The sequence below is a fragment of the Octodon degus genome, unplaced genomic scaffold, assembly GCF_000260255.1.
Source record: "Octodon degus isolate 3935 unplaced genomic scaffold, OctDeg1.0 scaffold00102, whole genome shotgun sequence".
Taxonomy (NCBI): Eukaryota; Metazoa; Chordata; class Mammalia; order Rodentia; family Octodontidae; genus Octodon; species Octodon degus.
In genome coordinates, this window is record NW_004524678.1 from 4,011,020 (window position 1) to 4,024,027 (window position 13,008).

The 13,008-nt window shown below is 45.5% G+C and overlaps 1 protein-coding gene across 4 annotated transcripts in view; it reads left to right on the forward strand.

Moving 5' to 3' along the window:
* The window catches only part of Trim9 (tripartite motif containing 9), a 116,363-nt gene extending 105,404 nt beyond the window's left edge, over nt 1–10,959 (forward strand). For 2 of the 4 annotated variants that reach the window (XM_004638755.2, XM_023723759.1), the window contains 3 exons: nt 4,194–4,497; nt 7,110–7,272; nt 9,212–10,959. In XM_004638755.2, coding sequence (XP_004638812.1) covers nt 4,194–4,497; nt 7,110–7,272; nt 9,212–9,274 — 530 coding nt within the window. In that variant the 3' untranslated portion in view covers nt 9,275–10,959. Of the gene's footprint in view, nt 1–235; nt 425–2,906; nt 2,949–3,344; nt 3,369–4,193; nt 4,498–7,109; nt 7,273–9,211 lie in introns of all 4 variants that reach the window. The other 2 variants (XM_023723761.1, XM_023723760.1) reach the window with 2 other exon arrangements.
* The last annotated feature ends 2,049 nt before the right edge of the window (nt 10,960–13,008 follow it).

A 13,008-nucleotide genomic window follows, 5' to 3' on the forward strand; every position in this document is an offset into this window, starting at 1 on the left:
TGCCAATGACATCAGAAAGGTCCTGTGCTCTTGGGTCCTGTCCTGCTGAGATTCTCTGTGAGCCCCCACGCCCCCAGACCCCTTGGTTTTGTTATTGCCTATGTGTGGCACCTGGGGGGGGGGCGGGGCAGATGAGGCTTTCTGTGAATGTGTTGATCAGGCAGCTGTGGGGGAAAGTCGTGCTTGAACAGGTAGCAGATTTCTGATCTCTAGTTTGCATTGATCTTACATTTAGACACAGATTCAGAAGAACAGACCCTCCCTTTTCCAGTGCCTTCGGAAAGATTGCCGCTCCGTAGAATGAGCCCTTTCTCCTCCACCCTTAATCTGCAACCCAGCTTTCCCGGGAGATCCTACTTTGATTTCCGATCCTCACCCCACCAGATGAGCTTGCACTCTTCCTTGCAGTCCCTCAATGCACCGGGTGAGCCGAGCTGTCAGCCCTTTCCTCTTGCTCTCTGTACCCCAATGGCCTCTCTGAAACCCCTGTTTTGTTCTTGCCATTTATGTGCGTGGTGGAGGGGGATGAGCTAGTCTCTGTGTCTGTGGCCTGCTTCCTGGGGGAGGAGCATTTGGATGGTGGTGCTTCGTGGCTTTCTTGTTTGTGTGGTGTAAGGACCCACCACAGAGCTGTAGTCCGCGTCCAATGGCATTGGAAAGTGATGAGTGAGTGATTCTTTTTGCACAAACTGGTACCACCATGGAAAACCCGCTCTGTCCTCACATGCAGAGGCACAGCACACACAGGCGCTGGCTGAGGGGAGGACCAGGCAATAGTTTGCAACCCTTCTGTATCCAGGAAACCAGCTGCGACTGGGAGACTGGATAGATGCATCCAGCCCGGAGTGGTCTGATTAAACATAGACTCAAGAGATCTTGACAAAATAAAACACAGTCAATGAAAACAACAGCATGCATCCCACGAAGCGGGAAAAGCAGAGAGCAGGAAGGCAAAGCGCTTCCTGCCAAAGCCTGGCTCGCTAGTAGGATGCTGGGCTACTGGCTGACTTTTCTTCCAAAGGCAGGGACCACTACTAGCTGAATTAGAAACCCTTTGCTCCTAATGCCTAACGAATGTCCAAAGATCTGGGCAATCAAATCTTGCAGCCTCTGGGGAGCTTCCTACAGCCAATCTGGCTGTGACAGGGCCCGTGGCTGATTTCAGGGATGCTAGACTGGTGTCACCCTGCAGCAAGCTCTGCCTAGCAAACAGTAGCCCCCTAAACCATCTGAGATGCAGACCCTTTCGATCTCTTCAGGACTATATTGTAATCATGGATACACATAACGCACATTTCACATTTCCAAAGGTTTCTTTTGGTTTTTATTTTATTCTTTTGGCTCATCCCACATCCCGGAATGAAGAAGGCCACAGCATGACAGTGCAAAAAGGATGCAGGGACTTCGAGTGCTCTTAAAGATGACATTTTTCTTTGTGCTTTTACGTTTTTTATTGTTTTCCTGTGCACTACTGGCTTTCCGACATGCTTTGTTATTGAATTCTCTTCACTTGTGTCTGATGTACTGAAATATTGTTACAGTCTTTGTAATGTATATTGTCACAAGAATAAAACAAAATGTGGGCTTGGGGATATTTGATGGGTATATTTAACAGCATTGTTCTAGCTGTATTGTTGACACTTAAATGTATGATGGTGTGTTTGAAGTAGTGTAAAAAGACTTCAGAATATTTGTTTCAAAAAAAGACTTACAAAAGGCATGATTCATTTAAAAAATGTAAAAGCCCTCTTTAGCATTTACACATTTTCTTGCAGAGTTGGATATGACATCAGTTTCAAAATTCTGAGTGTTTTATACTCAGTGTGCTCTAACTAACCCATGAATAGAAGTTGAAGTGATGCTCAGGAGAGTCTAACCCTAAAAGCATCCGGGAGTTAGGAGAAATGATTCCTTCATATGTGAGTTCATAGCAGAGTAAAATAAGCCAATCAGCATTAAAGTCATAAGCTTTAAAGCCTGTTTTGAACTCGGTCCTCTTTTGTAGTAAGTTGCTTCTTCAATTCTTATAAGAAAATGTGCTGTGAGTCAGCATATTATCCTTCAATAGCTTTGGAAATTATAAAGTCTTTGCTAAATTGAAAAGAAAAATTACATGATCCTATATCCCCTAGTGCTCCTCAAACCCACATCTTCTAGACTGGCCCTCAACACCACTGGACACTGGACACTTATAAACATTTTAGGACTAGGCTACCTTCTTCCACCTCCCCTGGAATAGGGGTCTCCAAATCTTGGGGAGGGGCACGATGGGACAAATTTCCACAACTGCTCCCCCTATAACTCTGACATCTGTCCTGTGCTCCCAGCCTCAGGTGAGAAGAAGGACTGATGTCGCAAAAACAATCTAAGAAGAGGTGATTTTTGTTTTTCAAAACGTTCAGTTTGTACTCTTTTTGTCAGATGCATTCACATATGTATTAGGTCACATGCTCAATTATACAGGTATCATTTCACCTGGGCCCCAGGTACAAGATTTTGTCATAATCAGAGTTGGAAATGCGTAGAATGATGATACAAAGCTGAGTTCCATTAAGATCCAGGGATCTCTCAATTTCAATTGCTCAGATTTTTCTCATTTCAAAACAACCTTGTTAGTATGGAAATGCCAGTGGACACGACTAGACTTGGAATAATGAAAATTTAAGCTGCAGAGTTTAGAATCAACTGGAGACAGCTCATGAAAGAGGGAAATCGATGCTCTTCATTTATAAAGAGTCGAGAAGCAATTTTTCTCAGCTAAGAAAATGCACATAAAAAGGGCTTTGTTTTTTTTCATGAATCAGGCCTCTGGTGATATGTCCAGTTGGTGTTTTAAAATGTATACAAATAATTCTGATCAACCTGCTTGTTGTTTCTTAGCTTTGATGTGTAGTATCTCTTTATAGGATGCAATTTTGAGACACAGTCTGCACCTTACTCTCAATTAGGCAAGTATCTCCTCTGTGATTGTTATCTTTTACTTACGTGGCTGGTGTGCTAAATTTCCTTCAAAAAAAAATAAATGATGACAGCTTGTATCATGTCAATAAAGTTGTCTAGTTGTCATTCAAACCCCATTATAACAGTTTCTCAAATTCTTTAAAGAAATGGGACAGTGGTCCATCTTTTTCAATGTTTTCCGTTGAAGTTTACGAGCTTTGGAGTGCTTCAACACAAAGCACTCCATGAGCCCTGATACAAGTGATGGCAGCGTCGTAGTACAAGTAGAGTTTTCAGTGGAGCCCCTTTCTGGTATTAGTCTATGGAAAGAGACATGTGTTCTTATCAATGTCAATTTTGCTTCCTGTTTCTCTCCCCCATGCCTTTCACTGGAATGAAAACAGTTGACATTAAAAAGCTGTTGGCAGGTATGGAATAATCTTATTCTGTTATAAATAGCAAAGGCAGAAGCGCATGAGAGCTGGCCCTGAGGTTCAATACAGCAGCAATTTCATCTGCGTAGGCAGCTTTGAGATCCCGGTCATAGCGATGTGTTTAAAGACATCCTTCTCTTTGCGTTTAACATCCACACTACCTACTGATCCAGCAAGATACATCATTGAGCAAAATATACACTTCAGGAATAGCACACATTTTTCAGTTACGAAAGAAGCTACCTGTCTGACATCCCAGTCATACGCACTCCTGAAAATGAGAGTGTGTTGCTTCAAGTGTCACTGCCTGTAAGCAGATGTAAGAGCCAAGGCAGTTTTCAAGACAACTAGACGTTAGCGCTTCTGCCAAAGGGATACTTCCTGCTTTCACTCAGTGTGCTTTATCCCTCCTCCATCCAGGACTCTAGATCTAGGCTCCCAGCCTCAGGGCTTTCAGGCATCTTAGCTCAGACCCTCTCCCTTTATGTCTCTGGTGCACTGTCCTGCCAGTCACCAGGTGAAGGGACTTGTGCCTCCAAAGTCGGTGCCTCTCCACTCCCGGATCACCAGTTGGGAGTGCAGTCCGAGCTAGGTAACCCCTGGCAAAGTGGTTGTGTGTCCTCCACCTGCTTCTGGTGCACAACACTGACTCCCAGGATGAGCCCCTCCCGCTCACTTCTAGCTCCCCTGGCCCTGGACACCTCCTTCCTGCATGGCAGCATGAATCTACAGAACTGCACTCCTCACCAACCCAGGAGTGTGTCACAGTGCTGAGCCTGAGGGGGCCACCTTAATAACCTGTTTCCCTTCTGTCCTCAGTGGCCTGGTTTGCTTTCGACCCTGGTTCAGCGCACTCCGACATCATCTTCTCCAATGACAACCTGACAGTGACCTGCAGTAGCTACGACGACCGAGTGGTGCTGGGGAAGACCGGCTTCTCCAAGGGTGTCCACTACTGGGAGCTCACCATAGATCGCTATGACAACCACCCCGACCCTGCCTTTGGCGTGGCTCGCATGGATGTGATGAAGGATGTGATGTTAGGAAAGGACGACAAAGCTTGGGCAATGTATGTGGACAATAACCGGAGCTGGTTCATGCACAACAACTCGCACACCAACAGGTACCCTGCAGCCCCCAACCAAGCCTTCTTCATGTTGGCTTTGGGTCACCAGGGAGAGCCCTCGTCGGAAGGCCAGTTACATAGACAATGTCAAGGAGGTTGGGCAGGTGGCCTCATGAAGTCACACTCTTAGCTGAGTCCACCCTGCTGCACTATTTTTTGCATCATAATAGATGTCAGCCCTTTGCCTGGTCACTCATTGTGGTGGTTCACCCAGAGCTAGAAACTAGGACCCCCACCCCCCAGGCAGATCCATCATAGGATTCTCGAGTGCAGACCTACAACTTGCCAGAAAAAGGCTTTTGTCCAAGGTAATTTGTTTTTCTGAAACTTCAGATTGCGAATCCTCCAATTTAGAGTTCCATACAGGAAGGTTATGAGGACTAAATCCAAAATGCTTCACAAAAATAGAGCCACTGTCTATATTATGACTGTTATCACACCACTGCTTGGAATTGAAGCTATTCATTAAACTCAGTGTTTTTTTGTTTGTTTGTTCGTTTTATTTTAGGGAAGGCTCTACAGGGTGTTCAGGGTCTCACTCTAGATTAGACTTCTGGTGATCTGAATAGAAGCTATTCATTAAACTCAGTCTTTTATTTATTTATTTTTTATTTTTATGTTTTGTATTTTAGGGCAGGGTCTACAGGGTGTTCAGGGTCTCACTACTAGATGGGACTCATAGTGATCCACCTGTTTCCAGCCTCCCAAGAGCTGGGATTACAGGCACACGCCACCATGCACAGTCTCAGTTGTTGTCTTAGAATGCCCCCAGGGGTGGGGCCAGCATGGCAGGCCCGGGGATCCAACCTCCGGCCCCTGCGCCTGCTTGCCGGCGCTTTAATCTGCTGAGCTATTTGGCCGACCCTAAACTCAGTCTTATGGAAGCCAATTTGAATGGGCTTCTACTTGAGAAACTCCTTTAATGTATAAATTCAAAACACCTAGTTTGATGAAGAGAAAGTAATCATCTCTTGAGAGGTTTCTTCTACCATTAAAATATAGACAATTACATAGTCATCAGTTCTTTCCTTGGATACCTTTTTCATTTGTTTGTGTTGTCTTCAAGTGTAGTTTTCACTCATTTCCTGTGCTGAGACGTGTCTGTCAGACACTGATACACTTTATTCCCAAAGGTTCATCAGGATAGATTTTCATGGGGGGAAATACAGCATGTTAGCTTGAAGGGCAAGCAGTTCAGGCAGTGACAAGAGAGTTGGAGTCCACTCTCTGAGCTTTTCCTGCATGCCTGTCACTGACATTCTCTAGGCAGTAGCTTCCTGGGCCTCCTGACCCCTGGGGTATTTTCTGCACGTCTCATTAGATGTGTATTACTCACTACACCTGAAGTGAGCACACGTATCATTTCACTCACTATCAAATGCTAGAGGCCATAGCTAAGCAGATATCCTAAGAGAGGTGCCCTTAAGGGACCTCTTAGTCACTGAATTCCTGCTACCACTACCCATGGACTCTGCCTAGCATCTTTATTTTAATCTGAAGGAGTGAATAAGAACATAACCATTGCACTCAGCAGAAAAACACATTCTTAAAGCTGAACACCTCTGCTTGCATGCAAACTGCATGTTGCTTGTGCTGTACTTGTCAAAACTGTGACTAACAAGATAGATTTTGGAAGCCTGGCTTCTCCTGACTGTGTCGAGGTTGTACTGTGCATGCAAGAGGAAATGAATGATGTTTTTAAATTTTTATGCTCTGCTGAGATGCGGGAGAAGCGCAGTATTGTTAGGCCTCAAAAAGAGGGGAGACGAATCTGATCACTCCTGCGTAATGACATTTCGTGAAGCCGTCATTTAAGGCACAAGACACCGTTCTTTGTACAATGACATTTGTACCAAGTTTCTTAAAAACACTACATTTCTCGTAATATAATGATCTCGCTTTCCGGGAAGAATCTTCTCCAGTGTTGCCATTTTACAGAGCCTGTAATTCTTAATTCAAATTCAACGTGCCAAAAAAGGTATCATCTTTCTGAACTGAGTTTTACTATTTAACGGGAAGCAGACGGCCAAAAACTCCCATCTTTTTCCCGCGCAAGTTTCAGGTTCAACCTCCGCGCTTCTTTGTTTTGACTTTCAAATGAAGGCCTCGTGTACTCAATCGTATTTCATAGACACCATTGATGCCGAGTGCGAAGTAGAGCTAGAGTCCGAGCCCTGAAGGCCGAGGACTGCGTCGCCTTCTGGCCTTTACTGCTCTGATGTCTACGGCTCAGCTCGGTGAACCCGCTCACTCGCAGCAAAGCAGAGCAACTGCGCGTTCTCCTCAGCGGCAGAGATGCTGCCCCTGCCGGGTGGGAATGCACGGGGCGGGGGTGGGGGACCCAACTTACTCTTATTCTGTATAAAGCACCGATATGCACACGCATAGTACATAAGTAGGCATGTAGTATATCTGTGATATGTCAAGCCTTGTGTGAAAGCGGTGCTTAGAGAAAAAAACGTTTTTAAAAGCTGGGGGAGGGGTCATGAAGGAGGCATTTTTAAAAATTTTAAACAGGTTGCAAAACACTGATGTAAACATAGCGAAGGGAGCTTTGGGGGTGATAACAAGCAAGTGAAACTTTCTTTGTTTGTTTTCGTTTCCCACAGAACTGAGGGAGGGATCACAAAAGGGGCCACAATTGGGGTCCTCCTCGACTTAAACAGGAAAACCTTGACATTTTTTATCAACGACGAGCAGCAAGGTCCCATAGCATTTGAGAACGTGGAGGGTCTGTTCTTCCCTGCTGTCAGCCTGAACAGGAATGTGCAGGTACGAGCCCCACCCCACACCCCACTCCCGCACCCTACCCCACCCCACCCCAGCTTCTGCACGCTGCTGCTTGGAAGGCTGCTCAGCACTGCTAAATCAGACTCTCAGCGGGAAGCTGATCCTGTAAGGCAGAGAGCAAGATGAGGAGGTAAGAAGAGAAAGAGATGAACGTGCGGAGGAGGGACTGCACATTCCTCCACACGTTCCTTCCTTCTCTCTATCTGTGCATGCAGACCTGTTAGCAGCCCGTGGCGGACCGGAAGCTCTTCTATTCTTGTTTGCTCTAGTTTCATCACTAAATGGAAATGAAAACCTGGATCCCACTAGCAGGGACACCAGTGAGATGACTCACACAAAGCTCTCTGGGTACCTGGGAAGCAAAGACATAGGAGTGACTCCCTTCAGCCTTGCTGGCTGTTGGGGGAATAGAAAGCACGATGCCTGCCTGCAAGTTCCTTACCGATGATCTAGTGTAGGTAGAAAGCAGCTCGTCTTCCAATGGGATGGAATGCCTGCATTCCAGATAGCTATAGTGCTTTTACTGTGCCAGGCACAATAATAAGTATTGATATACATCTGTGAGATTTTTTTTTTAATTAAAACTTGATTTCCCAGAACTCCATTCTAGTTATAGGACACAGACATGAATGATAAGGCATGCTGGCAAGGGATGAGTGCAGTGGAAAAGGGACAGCGGGTAGACTAGGTGACCGGGAGGGCTGTGATAGGAGTGGGTGTTTGCAGTCCGAAACAGGATGGTCCTTATAGGCTGGGCCTATTACAGCCACAGGTGAGTTCTGCATCAGGGCAGGTGCGGAGGGCGAGGGGTGGAACCTTCTAGGCACAGGGAACAGCCAATGCAAGGCCTCTCGGACCTGAGGAGGCTGGGATGGGCAGAGCAGGCAGGGGTGGGCAGGAAAGTCTGAGCTGCACAGCAGGGAGAGCTGTGCCCCCCAAGCCTGCTAGGACCCAGCATTTCACCACCCTGAGGAGCTGGGCCTTACCACACTAACTGTGAACTTCAGCCTGCAAAAGGCTGCCCTCAACCAGGACTTGAGACTCGAAACCCTGCAGGGGATCTTTGCCCTTTCCAGATCCACAGCTTCACATGCTATTTTTGAAACTCATTTTTGTTTATCAATAGAATCAGTAAGACTGATTGCAAACCAGTGGCTTGTGCCCCTCTCTTTCCTGCAAGTGGTGGGCTTTCTGGGTAGCTGGAATCTTAATATTATAGAGCTCAGCCCCAACACTGGAAGAAAGCAAGCTGTATGTTACCCTACAAGGGAAGCCCTCGAAACCCTCACTCAAAGTTTTTCACGCTTTTCTTCCAAAGACTGTCCAACCAAATGCTCCCCAGCTGTTTCCAGAAGGTTCTAGGTATCTTTAGATGAGGACTCAGGATGGAGAAGATGGGAAGGGGAAAATGATAGCAGTGAGTTGAACAGAAACTGGTGGGGTAATATAGATACCATGTTTCTTTATAGCGGGCATCTGATCACCCGTACACTCCCAGAAGGCAAGGCTTATCCTCACTTGGAATAACTAGTGGGCAGGAAACAGGGCAGGAGTTGTTACTATAAATCTGATCTCCATCCGCTGGACACTACAGTTTAGCCAGCAGGTTTTGCTCCCTGCACATTGGGGCCAGTGTCTTCAGGCGCCAGGCACAAGACCTTCCGAGAATGCCTTAGAAGAGGTGGGTAATGGAGAAACTCAGAACCAGTCATCACCAAGATGGGAAAGCCCACTATGGTGGGCAGCTTTCCCCACAGCTAGAATTGTGCTAAAATATCTTTATTGGCAGTTAGAATAGACTCTTGAGAGAAAGCAGTAGCCCCCTTTTTGAATTAGGAGCTTCCCCCCCCCCCCAGCACCCCAGCTCCCCGGCCAGGAGGAGCTGTCCTCAAGGTGCAGAACTCGCCATCTTGTCCCCTAGGTCACGTTGCACACTGGGCTCCCGGTTCCCGACTTCTACTCCAGCAGAGCATCCATTGCCTAAGGATGGCCTGGGGGGCTCCAGCTGCCTGCTTCCTTGAACTAAGAGCTTGACAGGAAGGAGCTCCACCCACCAGCCCATCAGGAGGCAGAGTTGGCAGGAGAAGGAGCAAGAGGAGAGAACTGCTGGTTCTCTGCCGACTTCACACCCACAGCCCGGCCCCTCTCCCTCCAGCCTCTCCACACTGTCATGCCTGTGTTCCCATCCACGTCCAGCACCTCGAACCAACCAAGGACCTACAGAGCCACATCACTTTCTTCCTACCCCCACATTATGGTTTTATTTCACTTACTCTTTTTTGTTAGGTGAGTTCATTTCATTTCTTTTCTGATCATGTTGTTGATGATGTACTGAACTGGCACTACCAAGAATAAATTCTCCTCTTAAGGTTTTCCTTAAGCTTTTGGTCAAAGAGGTTGTAGAGGAAGGTAGGGGAAAAGGAGTTGAATCTGGAACTTATAGTTTCCCTTCTAGAAGGTTTTGCCCAGATGTCTCTCCCTGAGAGCTAATCTTTGGTTGGTGAGCACAGTGAGTCTGGAATGGGCAGGTTTTATGACCCATTGAAGCACAAATTATCAGCTACACAGGTTCTCACTAGGGTAGGAGTCAGTAAGCCAGGCAAGAATCTCTGGCCGCTGGTGAGCTTGGAAAGGCTCTACAGAAAGCCAAATCAGGAGACTTGCTGTTTGATTCATTTATTTAGCACAGAATTTTAATTGAGAACAATTAAAACAGGCACTGTTCTTGATACAAGGACACTGTCCTAGGCAGTGCAGAAAGCTTCAGATGAACAGATGAGCATCGTCTTGTCCTCCTGGAACTTACTGTGCAGTAGGAGAGCAAAGCAGAAAATAACTACCTACAGATAGCTATGAGTACCAGAAAAGAATTATGAGGGTCAGAAAGGCTTCTTGGCTTCGTCTTTGACACTCCCTAGGAGGATGCCAAAACCCACACATTCTGGCCTTGGCACTGAAAATGTACCAGCTCATTCATTGCCTTCTCAACTGTGTTATTTTAATTATGGTCCCTGTTGCCACCCATCCCAGGGCCCTTCTTTGAAAGAAACACCATCAACATTCTCACTCATTGATGCTGTGGTGATACTAAGCCTTAAGTAAGTGGGTATGGTTTAAAAAATGGTGGCCCAAGGGCAGAGGACTCTTTCTCAGTGCCAGGAATCTACAGCTGCAGCCCACTGCCTATTCACACCCTCAGGACAAGCGTGCTGCTCTGTGTGTCCTGTCTGTACGTGTTACAAGCAAAACTCTATCCTCTCTGCTGTCATTCACAGCTGGATTTTCCAGAGTAGTTTTAAGAACGCTGGAAGACCACAAGGCACTACGTCCTTCCTAGGACTGCTAGGATAGTGTTTGCCATTCCTGAATGATGCTTATTACTTAGACTTGCCCTTCCCACTCTTCAGTCTCACAGGAAGTTTTAGAAATTGTAGGATCTGAGCAGGGGACAGTTCTAATTAACTGTGTGTTTTCTAGTGAAACAAGAAATTGTCAATTTTTAAAAAAAAAAAGAGGGAGAAAGAAAACAAGAATAGCAAATACAAGGGAAGAGGTCGGATGGGAAAGCTAGCAAAGTTTGGACAACAATGGTCTATGTAAATAGCAAATTATTCACTTCTGTGCTTCCTTTATTTCAATGATTTCTGTCAGTTGAGAATTTTTTTTTCAGCTAGAACCTAATTTATTGAATGGGTGCTATCCTGTTTATGTCTGTCTCAGTCTCCTGTGGCTACAAAAACACTCTATGGCTGGACAACGCTAGTTTGATATTTGAGTATGCTCTCATGAGACTCGATGGCAAAGCCGCTGTAGACTCATAGTTACTCTCATTCTCTAGAAAATTCATCCTGCTAATTAGATTTCTAGTGACTTGTAACACGTAGTTTACACTGAATTGCGATTATAGATGTATTCAGCTACTGTACTAGAAAATAAAAGGTCATTTTCAGTGTGCCAATAAATGATTTTTATGAGAGAACAAAATGTCTCCATAGAGTTTCTCAGTCTCTTGCCTCTTTGGGGGATAAACTGTCATTTGGCAGAGCAATACTTCTCTAGCAAAGCATGCTGGGAAACATCCCAGAGCTCCTGGAATTTCACACTGTTCAGGGTACTTCCTCAAGAGCCTGGCACTGCCCCCAGTATTACAAACCTCCTCAGCCTGAATCTGATGTGACTTCTCAGTTTGGATGCTTTGGGGGTCGGCGTCTAGGATCTGGCAACCCTGACCAACTTTCTTCTACAAAAGCCTCAAACCTGTGCTACAAAATAGTATATACTGACTTTGCCAAACCTGGCTCCTGGGACATCTCTTTGAATAGCTACACCTCACTCATCTCTCTTCCATTATTATTATTATTAGTCTTTTTCAGTGAACTGTTTTGTATTGAAAGAAAAACATTACTTAGAAGTAGATGATCTGGGCTGTAATCTCAGTGGATCGTGGGACCGTGGCGGTGGCGGCTGCTCTCTGTACATCTGCTTTCTTCTCTCTTTTCTTCTTTCCCTGCTGCCCCATCTCACTTCTGGTTTTTTCTATTCATTACCTCATGCAGCCATGCAGGGTTATTCTGCCAATGGTAAAAGGTTAATGGGCTTTCTGATCCCCTCCATTTCTTTGTAAAAAGAGCTAAGCGATTTGCAGTTTTCCTGCCCCGTACGTTCATCTTTTGCCCCCTCTATTCAATGCACAGATAAGAAAAGAGCCCTTGAGTTTGAATCAGGACCTCTGATTAGGATCAAGGAAACCATAATAATTAAACAAAGAACTTCTCAAGTCCATCTCCCTTGCAACTTATATGCACATGTTAAACCACCCGCTCCATCCTCCAAGACTGGTGTCAGGTGCAGCATCTGACGTAATGTGCCACGTACAACGAGGCTGCCCAGATCTTGGCTTTATCTGAAGAGGGAGCTTTTTGGATAAACCTGGAATGTGGGTACCGAATACAAGTGAACAACGGAAGCACCCAATAAAAGGCACCAAAATATCATTCCAGCCCTTTATCACTACTGCAGAAACAGATAGGTAGGGTGCTTTTCTGGAGCGGAAAACAGGCCAAAATGTTACTAAGTTTTTTTTATAGACTCATAAATCAGGAATTGGCAATGATGATGTGGCCTTGTGAATATACTAAAATCCACTGAACTGTATACTTCATGGCATCTGGATTGTATCTCAATCAATATGAAAAAAGAACAAATTCGTTGAACTTTAAAAAGATTGCTTGAGCAGGAAGCACAGCGCATACAGGTACCCAGGCCCTTCTTGAGCCCTCTCTCACGGGTTGCCAACCTTTGTCCAGATTCCAGGAGAATATCTAGGTATGAGCAATGACATGCTTCCCTAATGCTCAAAAGACTCATGCTATCTTTTTATGAAAAATACGTTTAGCTCATCCCTAAGACTCATCGAAGTCTTCACAGTTATAGCATTGTTGAAAGTCCAAGTCCAATGTCTCAAGGCAAACTCTTAGCTGTGAGTCCTTGAAAACCCAAAAAGAAAGTTAAACAGTCTGAACATATGCAGAGTAAATATTCTCATTCTGAAAAGGAGGAATAGGGGGCTAGAGGCAAATGTATCCAAAACAAGGCCAAAGCCCAACAGGGAAAATTATTAAATTTTGTAGCTTCACATCCATTACCCATAGCAAAGCTGTGAGCTCCCAAAGACTTGCATGCCCCACCCTTGTGGCTAGGCGCTAGTGCAACATACGT